This window comes from Salvelinus fontinalis, chromosome 30, assembly GCF_029448725.1.
Source record: "Salvelinus fontinalis isolate EN_2023a chromosome 30, ASM2944872v1, whole genome shotgun sequence".
Taxonomy (NCBI): Eukaryota; Metazoa; Chordata; class Actinopteri; order Salmoniformes; family Salmonidae; genus Salvelinus; species Salvelinus fontinalis.
In genome coordinates, this window is record NC_074694.1 from 29,566,816 (window position 1) to 29,581,340 (window position 14,525).

General features: G+C 41.4%; 1 protein-coding gene across 3 annotated transcripts; it reads right to left on the reverse strand.

The window, feature by feature from the left end:
* Window positions 1-25: 25 nt before the first annotated feature.
* On the reverse strand, window positions 26-14,161 carry LOC129828994 (zinc finger protein 420-like). 3 transcript variants are annotated; one of them, XM_055890373.1, is made up of 7 exons: window positions 13,725-14,161; window positions 7,195-7,397; window positions 6,979-7,080; window positions 5,107-5,202; window positions 4,861-4,971; window positions 3,050-3,173; window positions 26-2,942 (listed from the first exon to the last, which is right to left on the reverse strand). In XM_055890373.1, the coding sequence occupies exons 2-7, from the start codon at window positions 7,363-7,365 to the stop codon at window positions 220-222; spliced, it is 3,327 nt and encodes a 1,108-aa protein (XP_055746348.1). In that variant the 5' UTR covers window positions 7,366-7,397; window positions 13,725-14,161; the 3' UTR covers window positions 26-219. The 3 variants fall into 3 exon arrangements, with proteins under 3 accessions (XP_055746348.1, XP_055746347.1, XP_055746349.1); XM_055890372.1 differs by lacking the exon at window positions 13,725-14,161 and adding an exon at window positions 13,186-13,509; XM_055890374.1 differs by lacking the exons at window positions 6,979-7,080; window positions 7,195-7,397; window positions 13,725-14,161 and having other exon boundaries at window positions 5,103-5,187.
* Window positions 14,162-14,525: the final 364 nt, after the last annotated feature.

The following is a 14,525-nucleotide window of genomic DNA, read 5'->3' on the forward strand; positions in this document are numbered from 1 at the left end:
ACTTGACTGAATGAGAAGTAAGAGGTGGGTGTTGAAGGTATTTTATTAATCCCAGAAGGAGAAAGTCATTACAGCCATAGCAAAACAAAAACTAAAGAAACATGCATGGTGAGTTTAGGCTGTCATTTGTTACTGGCTACATAAGCAGTTAATTTACAACAATTGCAAAACACGATCAGCATTTATAGAACATTGAGAACAAAAGGAGCTTAACTTCAACTAAAAAGATGGATGGCATTTATCTTGATGAGTCCGCAAACGGTCTCTACGATTGAAAGCTTTCCCGCAATCCGTACATTGGTAAGGCTTCTCACCTGTGTGAGTTTTCATGTGTCTGCTCAACTGATGGGAGGTGCTGAAGGACTTGTTGCAGGTGAGACACGAATACGGTTTCTCCCCAGTATGACTTCGCCGGTGTATGGTGAGATAATGGGCTTGAACAAAACCCTTCCCACAGTCCTTGCACTTGAATGGCCGGTCTCCAGTATGGTATCTCATGTGTATCCTCAGTTCAGATGCAGATTTGAAAACTCTGGTACATTCCTTAAATGTGCAGGAATAAGGATTCTCCCCTGTGTGAATCAACACGTGTCTCGCCAATGGGGCAGGGCTATAGAATCCCTTACCGCAGTAGGAGCACGGGTAACGCACCCCTTTGTGATATACATTCTCATGCATCTTCATTTGACCTTTGTCCCTGAAAGCTTTGTTACACTGGGAACAAGGGAAACGTTTCACCTGAGGAGTGTGAACACGATTCATGTGTGTTTTCAGAATTCCCTTAGATTGGAAGCTCTTTCCACACTCCCAGCAAAGGCACGGTTTCTCTCCTGTGTGCTTTCTCTGGTGTGTCACAAGAGCAGTTTCAAAATGGAACTTCTTGGGACAGTGGGAGCACTTATATGGAAGATCCCCGGTGTGTGTCCTCTCGTGTCGGACGAAGACAGATAACTCAGCATAGCTTCTCTCGCAGTAGGTGCAGCGGAACGGCCCGCTGAACTGATGGTCGTCCACGTAGTGTCTGGAGAGGTATCTTATCACATTGAAGCTCTTCTCACACATGGTGCATTGAACCGGTTTGTGCTCTACCTTGTGTATTGCAAGCGTTTCTTGGTCTGGGAACATCCTTCGGCAATAGGCGCAGCGGAGCGGGTTGTGGATGCGTTTGTGTGCCGTCAGTGTGGATTTTAGCCCGAATTCCTTCCCACATTCATTACACTTGTGGATTTTCTTTTCCCCTAATTCAACAGGTTCACCCTTCCTCACCTTGCAGAACAGTCTCATGTGTCTCCTCAATACAAAGTCGAACTTGTATTTCGACCCACAACGAGGGCAAGCGTGTGGGCGCTCATCGGAGTGAGAGAGAATGTGATATCTCAGGTATCCTGATATAAATTTATGGCAAATAGGACACCTTGCACAGCGTTTGGATGATCCTATAGGTGCGTTTGGTTCCGGGGTAGAAGATGGGTGTGTGGTTGCATTGGTGGAGGATAACTCACTGTCCTCAGGTGTTTCCTCAATAGGAAAGACACATCTTTCAATATGTTCCTGGAAGCTTCTCAGGGTCTTGTAAATCTTCTTACAGGTGGGACATCGATAGGGCCAGTCACCAGTGTGGGTCACCATGTGTTTCCTCAGAACTGCAGGACGCTGTACAACCTTACCGCACACCTTGCATGTCCTACGCTCCAGGGACCTTTTTGCTCTCGCTGATGACCCCTCCACAGAATGCATATAGGTGAAGGCAGAATTCTGTTTGCTCAGAGTGGCAGAGAGTTGTATGATTCCAGCTTCACATGTCATGCTCTGCTGGTGTGTACTGCCCGATGGCCCTGGGTCTGTCTGCCCGGTAGCTGGAAGACCACTGCTCTCTCCAAGCTCCCCCTGTTGACGACTCAGAAACAGACAAGCCTCTTCATGAGCCTTCACACTGTAATCGTGCTTAAAGGTCCTCTCACAGTTACTACATTGATGGATTCCTTTCTTCGGATGGGACTCCATGTGGATCTTCAGTTCGGAAGAGTTAGGGAAGATGTGTTCGCACACTCTGCACTTTTTGGGCTCAGTGTGGATAATCTGATGCCGCTTCATGCTCGAACCTGTGGCAAAAGTCTTCCCACAAACAGGACATGTCTTGCAGACAATGCGTTTGAGGTTTTTTTCATTTGGGCCTGCTTTTTGTCCTGGCGGACGTGGTAAAATTTTCTTCAACATCAGACCCTTGTATTGCATCACTGATATGGATGACTCACTGTCCTCAGGTGTTTCCTCAATAGGAAAGACACATCTTTCAGTATGTTCCTGGAAGCTTCCCAAGGCCTTGTAAATCTTATTACAGGTAGGACATTGATAGGGCCAGTCACCAGTGTGAGTCAACATGTGTTTCCTCAAGACTGCAGGACGCTGTACGACCTTACCGCACAACTTGCATGTTCTACGCTCCAAGGACCTTTTGGCTCTTGGGACCTGTTGATTTGATTTGGGGGTCTGTGTCATGTTAGCGATGACAATCCCTTGTAGGTCCACCGAGGGCTTTTGTATCATGGGGGATCTGATTTCTTTAGACATGCCTATGCTTCTCTTTTGTCCAGGTTTGGGCTTTTTTCTGAATTTTTCATAATGGGTTTCTTCTTGCGTTTTGATTAGTTTTAAAGGCTTCTCTATACCATCTTCCCCTATACCCATCACTGTTTCGTACTTTGGTTCCACCCTGTCTGTCCCTGGGTCAGCAAACTCTGCATCATCCTCTGCCTCCTCATCACTAACAGAGGATGTTTTGTTTTTCTCACATTCCCCTGATCTGCTATCCACCCCTTCTCTTTCTTTAACATCCATTCGTGTTCCTTCTTTTTTCACCTCTGTTGTAATTACCACCCTTTCCACAGGAGGAAGACAGAGAGCTGAGAGAATGCAGTCCCCATCGGTGGAAGATGGAGGGTCTGAAAAGGAGAACCAAAACACAACACAGACTTAAATTTGCAATGGGGTGTCCAAAACAAATCCATGATATAGCATGAAAATGATGGGTCCTGTGGGAGATGCCTACCATGGTTGTCCAGCTGGCAGAGATCTCTGTGGTACTGAAGCAGGGTTTTCAGCTGCTGAGGGTGAGATATGGACTCAACACATTCCTCCAGAACAGAGGGGACGCCACTGAGCAGCAAGGCAGCCTGACACAATAAGGAATACAGAGTTAGAAGGAATATACTGTACCAGTCAAAAGTTTGTACACACCTACTCATTCAAGGGTTTTTCTTTATTTTTATAATTTCTACATTGTAGAATAATAGTGAAGACATCAAAACTATGAAATAACACATGGAATCATGTAGTAACCTTAAACAAAGTGTTAAACAAATCAAAATATATTTTATATTTCAGATTATTCAAAGTAGCCACCCTTTGCCTTGACAGCTTCGCAAACTCTTGGCATTCTCTCAACCAGCTTTATGAGGTAGTCACCTGGAATGCATTTCAATTAACTGTTGTACCTTTTTAAAAGATAATTTGTGGAATTTCTTTCCTTCTTAATGCAGTTGAGCCAATCTGTTGTGTTGTAACAAGGTAGTGGAGGTATACAGAAGTCCAGATCCTCTCTTGCTGGGCCACTCAAGGACATTCAGAGACTTGTTCCGAAGCCACTCCTGCATAGTCTTGGATGTGTGCTTAGGGTTGTGGTCCTGTTGGAAGGTGAACCTTCACCCCAGTCTGAGGTACTGAGTGCTCTGGAACAGGTTTTCATCAATCACTGTACTCTGCTCCGTTCTTCCTTCCCTCGATCGTGACTTGTCTCCCAGTCCCTGCAGCTGAAAAACATCCCCAAAGCATGCTGCCACCACCATGCTTCACCTTAGGGATGGCGCCAGCTTTCTTCCAGATGTGACACTTGGCATTCAGCCAAATAGTTCAATCTTGGTTTCATCAGACCAAAGAATCTTGTTTCTCGTGGTCTGAGAGTCTTTAGGTGCCTTTTGGCATTCTCCAAGCGGGCTGTCATGTGCCTTTTACTGAGGAGCGATTTCGATAGACAAACTCTAGAGCTCTGTTAAAAAGTGACCACCGGGTTCTTGGTGGCCAGCTCTAGGAAGAGTCTTGGTGGTTCCAAACTTCTTCCATTTAAGAATGATGGAGGCCACTGTGTTCTTGGCGACCTTCAATGCTGCAGAATCATTTTGGTACCTTTCCCCAGATCTGTGCCTTCCCCAGATCTGTGCCTTGACACAATCCTGTCTCGCAGCTCTACGGACAATTCCTTCAACCTCATGGCTTGGTTTTTGCTCTGACATGCACTGTCAACTGTCAACCTTTTATAGACAGGTGTGTGCCTTTCCAAATCATGTCCAATCAATTGAATTTACCACAGGTGGACTCCAAGTTGCGGGGGACCGAGTGGGGCAGCGGTGTAAGGCTCTGCATCGCTGTGCTAGAGGCGTCACTACTGACCAGGGTTCAATCTTAACCAGCCGTGATCAGGAGTCCCATAGGGCGTACAATTGGCCCAGCATGGTCCAGGTTAGGGGAGGGTTTGGCCGGGGTAGGCCGTCATTGTAAATAAGAATTTGTTCTTAACTGACTTGCCTAGTTAGAGGTTAAATAAAAAATAAAAAGTTGTAGAAACATCAAGGATAATCAATAGAAACAGGATGCACCTGAGCTCAATTTGAGTCTCATAGCAAAAAGTGTCTGAATACAAGGTATTTTTAATTTTTAATACATTTGCAAAAAAAAATTAAAAAACTGTTTTTCGCTTTGTCATTTTGGGGTATTGTGTGTAGATTTCTAAGAAAAATATTGAACAAGTCAAGGGGTCTGAATACTTTCCGAAGGTACTGTATATAATTGTATTTCTACAAGTACCTGTTGGAAGTTTGACACAGGAAGTAGCTTCTCCAGTCTCGAAAGGAATTGCCACATGAGTTTCTGTATGCTTACGTCATAACTGGGACCAAATTCTACAGGAAAAACATCCTAAAACAGAGTAAAGGAAAATAAGCTATGAAAACATCTTAGAAGAGTATTATTGAATTTCTGGAAATACACAGCAGTGGAAATACACATAATGGAAATGACCCACAACTATTCCATAGCCAAATACTTACTGACCTGGAAGAAATGTTCCCTCTCGTCTGGGTCTTTCAGAAGGGTTTGAACCAGCCCCAGGAAGTTGGATTCAGATAATCCCACCTCTGCATCAGTCGCCTTAAACACAGAATATGATTATTTTTGGTTTTTAAACAACTAATTGACCAACCTCGATTCAATTATTTGAATTCATTTTGTTCTTTTTCCACCTTCTTCTGTGAGCTCAATGCACACATTGCAGTTTCTCTAGAAAAATAAAATCTAGACAGAACTGTGCAATGTAGTAGGGAGTTGTAGTTTCCAACAGGCCAATATTCTGCATAGTTTAGCACAAACAAACGTAGTAATTAACTACAATGACCATAATTCATTGCGCATCTACATGTCCAGTCTGTGTATCTTTTATGCCTGCTACGAAGAGAAGAATGCGTGACCTTGAGGTGATATAGAGAGCAGCTGTTGCTTCGTGAGGTATCGCTACCTGAAAATACATGATCTAAGTGATTGATAGTTGGTATTCAGCAGATGTAAAAGTAGGCCTCATGTACTTCGAAAAATTTTGATTTTGTCAGACAGCAGCTCTATAGGGATGAAATGACTTGGAATGAAACAATAGTCTTCAAATAAAACCAATGTAGCCTAATATACACAACAACTGAGATATTTTATTAAAGTAAAGTGAATAAATGATGGTTAATAAGCATTAATGGGCAGTCACTACCATCATGGGACTTTTATTAATTGTTTTATTCTGCGTAGTTTTTTTATTTTATTTCTTTATTTAACCAGGTAGGCAAGTTGAGAACAAATTCTCATTTACAATTGCGACCTGGCCAAGATAAAGCAAAGCAGTTCGACACATACTCCATGTGTAACTCTGTGTTGTTGTAAAACAAACATACAGTCAATAATACAGTAGAAAAATAAGTCTATATACAATGTGAGCAAATGAGGTGAGATAAGGGAGGTAAAGGCAAAAAAAGGCCATGGTGGCAAAGTAAATACAATATAGCAAGTAAAACACTGGAATGGTAGATTTGCAGTGGAATAATGTGCAAAGTAGAGATAGAAATAATGGGGTGCAAAGGAGCTAAATAAATAAATACAGTATGGGGTTGAGGTAGTTGTTTGGGCTAAATTATAGTTGGGCTATGTACAGGTGCAGTAATCTGTGAGCTGCTCTGACAGCTGGTGCTTAAAGCTAGTGAGGGAGATAAGTCTTTCCAGTTTCAGAGATTTTTGTAGTTCGTTCCAGTCATTGGCAGCAGAGAACTGGAAGGAGAGGCGGCCAAAGGAAGAATTGGTTTTGGGGGTGACCAGAGAGATATACCTGCTGGAGCGCGTGCTACAGGTGTGTGCTGCGATGGTGACCAGCGAGCTGAGATAAGGGGGGGCTTTACCTAGCAGGGTCTTGTAGATGACCTTGAGCCAGTGGGTTTGGCGACGAGTATGAAGTGAGGGCCAGCCAACGAGCGCGTACAGGTCGCAGTGGTGGGTAGTATATGGGGCTTTGGTGACAAAACGGATGGCACTGTGATAGACTGCATCCAATTTATTGAGTAGGGTATTGGAGGCTATTTTGTAAATGACATCGCCGAAGTCGAGGATCGGTAGGATGGTCAGTTTTACAAGGGTATGTTTGGCAGCATGAGTGAAGGATGCTTTGTTGTGAAATAGTTGTTACAGCATTCAACCCACATAATGTAAAAAAATATATAATACTCAAAACCGTGATTATTTTGTAACAAACTACATAAAAACAGCAATCGCTCAGCACTACATTTAGTCTGCATATGTTTTTTCCATAATATATCATTGTCATATCAGAAATACATAAATGTCTATCACTGACCAATTTAAACATTAGCTGAGGCTCTGCCTTAAGGAGCTCACCTGTGTCCCCCAGAGAGGTGTAAGGGTCTGTATCCTGTCCAGGTGTGGCTGAATGGTCTGGAGGTCAGCGATCGGCTTCGAGCGACACAACTCCAGGACCAGCTGAAAGCAGAGCAAACCAGTCCAGGAGACGTACTTGAGACAGTAAACACTACTAAAAATGTTAATCTCATCTTTCCCGTCATAATGAACACGAGCTCCACCCCTCTCTCTCACCCGTGCTCGAAGACCCAGAATAAGTTGGGCCCTCTGACTGTCATTCAGAAGCTCTGGAACCATCTCTGTAACCATGGTAACAAACTCCTCCAGCATCCCATAATCCATCACGTGTCTCTGCTGGATCGTTTGCCAGATGGCTGCTGAGACCAGCCGCAGTGGTGGAATCATAAGCCGCAGAGAGGGGAGAGGAAGCGAGGGACCTGAAACACAGAAATTTACCAAACGATAAAAGAATAATAAAGGAGTTTGAATGATGAGCAACAAGTAGTGAATTAATGAGTACTGACTAGTGAACAATAAGTTACACACACTACCAGTCAAAAGTTGTAGAACACCTACTCATTCAAGGGTTTTTCTTTATTTGTGCTATTTTATACATTGTAGAATTATAGCGAAGACATCAAAACTATGAAATAACACATATGGAATCATGTAGTAACCAAACAAATCAAAATATATTTTACATTTCAGAATCTTCAAATAGCCACCCTTTGCCTTGATGACAGCTTTGCACACTCTTGGCATTCTCTCAACCAGCTTCATGAGGTAGTCACCTGGAATGTATTTCAATCAACAGGTGTGCCTTCTTAAAAGTTAATTTGTGGAATTTCTTTCCTTCTTAATGTGTTTGAGCCAGTCTGTTGTGTTGTGACAAGGTAGGTGGGTAATACAGTAGATGGCCCTATTTGGTAGAAGACCAAGTCCATATTATGGCAAGAACAGCTCAAATAAGCAAAGAGAAACGACAGTCCATCATTACTTTAAAAGATGAAGGTCAGTCAATACAGAAAATTAAGAACTTTGAATGTTTCTTCAATTGCAGTCGTAAAAACCATCAAGCTCTATGATGAAACTGGCTCTCCTGAGCACCACCACATGAATGGAAGACCCAGAGCTCCCTCTGCTGCAGAGGATAAGTTCAGGAGTTACCAGCCTCAGAAATTGCAGTCCAAATAATTTCTTCAGAGTTCAGGTAACAGACATCTCAACATCAACTGTTCAGAGGGCACTGTGCAAATCAGGCCTTTATGGTTGTATTGCTGCAAAGAAACCACTACTAAAGGACACCAATAATAAGAAGAGACTTGCTTGGGCCAAGAAACACAAGCAATGGACATTAGACCGGTGGAAATTTGTCCTTTGGTCTGGAGTCCAAATTGTAGATTTTTGGTTCCAACCACTGTGTCTTTGGGAGACGCTGTGTGGGTGAACGGATAATCTCCGCATGTGTATTTCCCACCGTAAAGCATGGAGGAGGAGGTGTTATGGTGTGGCGGTGCTTTGCTGGTGACACTGTCAGTGATTTATTTAGAATTCAAGGCACACTTATACAGCATGGCTACCACAGCATTCTGCAGCGATACGCCATCCCATCTGGTTTAGGCTTAGTAGGACTATCATTTGTTTTTCAACAGGACAATGGCCCAACACACCTCCAGGCCGAGTTAGGGTTATTTGACCAAGAAGAAGAGTGATGGTGTGCTGCATTAGGTGACCTGGCCTCCACAATCCCCCGACCTCAACCAAATTGAGATGGTTTGGGATGAGTCGGGACCGCAGAGTGAAGGAAAAGCAGCCAAAAAGTGCTCAGCATATGTGGGAATTCCTTCAAGACGGTTGGAAAAGCATTTCAGGTGAAGCTGGTTGAGAGAATGCCAAGCGTGTGCAAAGCTGTCATCGTGGCAAAGAGTGGCTATTTGAAGAACCTCAAATATAATATATTTAGATTTGTTTAGCACTTTTTTGGTTACTACATGATTCCTTGTGTTATTTCATAGTTGATGTCTTCACCATTATTCTACAATGTAGAAAATAGTAAAAATTAAGAAAAACCATTGAATGAGTAGGTGTTCTAAAACTTTTGACCGTACATCAATTAGTTTAAAAAATGTAATCATATGGGCAATGATCACAACAAATAGGTAAAAAAATGATAGTGAAAATTATATAAAGAGATATTAGCTTGCTAGCTAGCTAGGTCTAACAACGTTATCTGGAAAAATAAAGAGGCCATTGAGTATCTTTGTTTAGTAATTACCTTATTGCTACAGAACTGGTCACGATCAGACTTCACATTTTCTTGGTTATCATCGATTTGGGCGATTCCACGTCAGCGTGGCACGAAACTATTTTGGGTATCTTACAATTGTTTTGGCAATTCTCACATAGAAACTTAAATGGGAGGAAGAATGTTTCATATGCTTTTTACATTTGTCTCACAAACATTTATTTTATTATTAAATCATGATGTAAATGGCCATTTTAAGCTCCTTTTAGTCCCGACACAGGGGTTAAAGCAACAACAAAAAAATCCAATGACAAACTTACGTCAATCTCAGATCGATAGTTTGGGGCCAAGTTAACCTCCGCTTACATGTAGAAAGGTTTGACCAATTCCAGTCCCTTTGCTGAGGGGATCCAGGGAGAATGTTTATAGAATTTGTATGTTGGAATGAGAGGCTTAGTTCTGGTGACTTTTTAAAAGGACATTCTACTCCAAATCAATGGAAAAGATTATGCTGACACCATCTCAAATAGAACTTCCACCTCTAAAAAGGGGCCCAATAACATATTGGTAAAAGTGTTCTACGTATTTTAACATATTGGACGATGCATATATTCTATGTGTGGTCTATATGATAAGATGTGCAATAAGCATAATTTATCACCTGTTGCCCAACTGATGAAACATAGTGCCTATAAAAATGGAGATTTGTATTTCTATTTATTAGGGATCCCCATTAGCTGCTGCCAAGGCAGCTGCTTCTCTTCCTGGGGTCTAAACACATTAAGGCATTTACATCACACATAAAACAAAATATAAAACACTACATAATGTAATATTATTACACCACTATATACAATTGAAGTCGGACGTTTACAAACACCTAGGTTGGAGTCATTAAAAATAGTTTGTCAACCACTCCACACATTTCTTGCTAACAAACTACAGTTTTGGCAAGTCAGTTAGGACATCTACTTTGTGCATGACAAGTAATTTTTCCAACAATTGTTTACAGACAGATTATTTCACTGTATCACAATTCCAGTGGGTCAGAAGTTTACATACACTAAGTTGACTGTGCCTTTAAACAGCTTGGAAAATTCCAGAAAATGATGTCATGGCTTTAAAAGCTTCTGATAAGCTAACTGGCATCATTTGAGTCAATTGGGGGTGTACCTGTGGATGTATTTCAAGGCATACCTTCAAACTCGATGTCAAGCAATGCGGCACTATGGGAAAATCAAAAGAAATCAGCCAAGACCTCAGAAAAATAATTGTAGACCCCCCCCAAGTCTAGTTCATCCTTGGGAGCAATTTCCAAATGCCTGAAGGTACCACGTTCAGCGGTACAAACAATAGTACACAAGTGGAAACACCATGGGACCACGTAGCTGTCATACCGCTCAGGAAGGAGATGCGTTCTGTCTCCTAGAGATGAGCGTACTTTGGTGCGAAAAGTGCAAATCAATCCCAGAATAACAGCAAAGGACCTTGTGAAGATGCTGGAGAAAACGTATCTATATCCACAGTAAATCAAGTCCTATCGACATAACCTGAAAGGCCGCTCAGCAAGGAAGAAGCCACTGCTCCAAAACTGCCATAAAAAAAACAGACTAAAGTTTGCAACTGCACATGGGGACAAAGATTATACTTCTTGGAGAAATGTCCTCTGAAACAAAAATAGAACTGTTTGGGCATAATGACCATCGTTATGTTTGGAGGAAAAAGGGGGACGCTTGCAAGCCGAAGAACACCATCCCAACCGTGAAACACGGGGGTGGCAGCATCATGTTGTGGGGGTGCTTTGCTGCAGGAGTAACTGGTGCACTTCACAAAATATATGGCATCATGAGAAGGAAAATTTTGAGGATATATTGAAGCAATATCAGTCAGGAAGTTAAAGCTTGGTCGTAAATGGGTCTTCCAAATGGACAATGACCCCAAGCATACTTCCAAAGTTGTGGCAAAATGGTTTAAGGACAACAAAGGCAAGGTATTGGAGTGGCCATCACAAAGCCCTGACCTCAATCCTATAGAACATTTGTGGGCAGAACTGAAAAAGCGTGTGCGAGTAAGGAGGCCTACAAACCTGACTCAGTTACACCAGCTCTGTCAGGAGGAATGGGCCAAATTCACCCAACTTATTGTGGGAAGCTTGTGGAAGGCTACCTGAAACGTTTGACCCAAGTTACACAATTTAAAGGCAATGCTACAAAATACTAATTGAGTGTGTGTAAACGTGCGACCTACTGGGAATGTGATGAAAGAAATCATTCTCTACTATTATTCTGACATTTCACATTCTTAAAATAAAGTGGTGATCCTAACTGATCTAAGACAGGACCTTCTTACTAGGATTAAATGTCAGGAATTGTGAAAAACTGAGTTAAAATGTATTTGGCTAGGGTGTATGTAAACTATCGACTTCAACTACAGTTGCCAAAACTGCCTTCAAAAGTTTTTTTCCGCGATTGCACTAAGAATTTCTGTGCATTTGACGGCTTGTCAGAACACATATTTCCCTCCTATGGCTCTCGCAACTAGAATGCGCCTCGAGGAATATTTATCTCTCAAAGAACACACAAGCCAACTAGAATGCGCCTCGAGAGGGATATTTATCTCTCATAGAACACACAAGCCAACTAGATAAAACTATTCTTCTATAGGGTTGTCCGATTTTGTTTTAATAACAACATTACATGGCAAAAATAGCAGCACTGGAAAGATACATCCTGAGTGAAAGTGTATAGGCTTTGAATTACTTTGGCAGCAGTTGAGCAGTGCATTATAAACTATTTATTTCCCTACATTTTAACATCAGCGTTTCATCAACAATCATGCATGTCAGTTCAGAGCACAGAGCAGCTATTTTTGGGGGAGAATACATTTATTTGGGAATATATTTCGTAGAACAGACATGCTTCTGTCTGTATTAGGCAATGTCATCTCCAAACCATCCCCCCTGGAGATTTTTATTGCGTATCTACACAGATCACAAAAACGACCTCTCTAGAATCCATATGATGGAAATCCGTTGCAGTGACGGAGAGCATTAGCCTCTGCCTATACATGTCTCCTGTAAGACCCTACGATCTGTGAAAAGTACATGATACAGACATCATCTTGCTGTCATTATACTCCTTATAGTGTGCTCTAAAATATGTAAGTCTACATTCTGAAATATATATGTGAAAATTTGTTAAACATAAAAAATATCAAAAGTACCTTTTTGATTTGGTTCATTTTTAGACATAGTTTAAAACACTACACTCTATAAGTAGATACCATTTCCAGAGTGAGCTCACTGCTACGTTTTAAGTAATGATCAATTATATGAGCATATAAGGTCTGATTGGTTACATTTAAGTATAAAATGGGTAATATTTTCAAAAGTACCAGATAGCACACTTTGTAAATTTGACATATTTGAAGAGTATATTGTACTTTTGAGATATTCATATTAATATGTTGAATAAGTTCTTCGTAAACAATTATTTCAGAATCTAGATTTACTCCATATTTGGGACCACACTATAATGAGTATAATGATACCAAGATGTCTGTATCATGTAGCTACTGTTCACGGATCATAGGATCTTACAGGAGGCATGTATAGGTCTAAAATGGCCTATAATGTCAACTTTCTTCACAATTTGCAAGGACAAATTGTGTGCTACAAATGTAAAAAAATAATCTCAAACATTATTCCACCCTATTGAAGTCTGTGACAACTGCCTGAACAATCGGAACAATATTTTCAATTCCCGATGGGGGGAATCGTCTATTACAACATCTACCTCGACATAGAACCTACCTTGTGAAAGTTGGTTTATAAGAATGTTTTGTTCATGTTAATCAACACTCGGTTTCAGGAAGTTAGCCACTTAGCTAGCTATCTAGGTCGCTCGCTCGCCATGTTGCTGGTTACTACAGCTGTCTATCCACTATAGCTATATACCTTCCTTAGATTAGTATGTTTTTACCTTTTGCCCCACGGATGCGTTTTTCCATCTTGAGTGTTCCTTGCAGTTACATCCGAAAACGTTTGGTATGATAATGAGGTTAATAATATCCACGTTTACTCCAAGTTTGCAAAATACGAAATGTCTCGCTTTTACATCCGTGTGGAAGCTATTTCGACAGTGTAATAGTTCCGATACAAGTTCGCTGGAGCGGAAAATTTGAGCAGCGCAATCAATTCCATAGGGAATAATTTTAGAGTAGGACTGCCGAACAGCGATTTCATTACTAATAATACGGTTAGTACTACCCAGAATCCTTGGGACGTCCCTACCCTTTCCCCCCTCACCTTTATTTAACCAGGTAGGCTAGTTGAGAACAAGTTCTCATTTGCAACTGCGACCTGGCCAAGATAAAGCAAAGCAGTTCGACACAGAGTTACACATGGAATAAACAGACATAAAATCAATAATACAGTAGAAAAATGTTTATACAGCATGTGCAAATGAGGTAGAATAAGAGAGGTAAGGTAATAAATAGGCCATGGTGGCAAAGTAATTACAATATAGTGTAACGGGGTTGGTTATGTTTCCACTTCCCTCTAAAGATATGTGTATTTAATGTTCAAGTATTCTTATTGGTTAGTTCAACTCTGATGACAATAAGGTGTGTTGTGATTGGCCCCGCTTGCAGATAGGGGGAGATCGCGAACGTCAGGTCTTCCCAGTAGGAAAATGTGATGCAAGGGGTAGGTCACGTTCTGAATACTGTTTTCTATTTTACAATGTGTACAAGTTTGCTGTACGTTACTGATTTATACATGTGTGGGTATATGGTACCTGTTAGGGATTGAGGGGCTTTCTGGGATGTGCTTTGGCATATGATTGCTGTAAATAAGTGTGTTAGCTAGCATACACCGATGTCATGGTCACATAAGCCACTGCTAACACAGTTGTCTTCATGCTACAGATTTTGCCATCGACAGCCATCAATACTGTTAAGCCCTGCACAACTAACGTGCTGTTTCCTATTTAACAACAGGTATTTACACATGTTATATTTTGTATTGTATTTTTGTATTTTGTTCGCCCAGTAGGAAAATGTGATGCAAGGGATTTTGCCATCGACAGCCATCAATAGTGTTAAGCCCTGCACAACTAACGTGCTGTTTCCTATTTAACAACAGAAATAAATGATGCTCAACTGGGACCACTGGCCGAAGTGATTTATTTTGAGAAAACATAACGCATGGAGAGTACATTATACATCTGTTACAATAGCAATTAAACACTGGAAAGGTAGGATGTGCAGAAGATGAATGTGCAAGTTGAGATACTGGGGTGCATAGGAGCAAAATAAATAA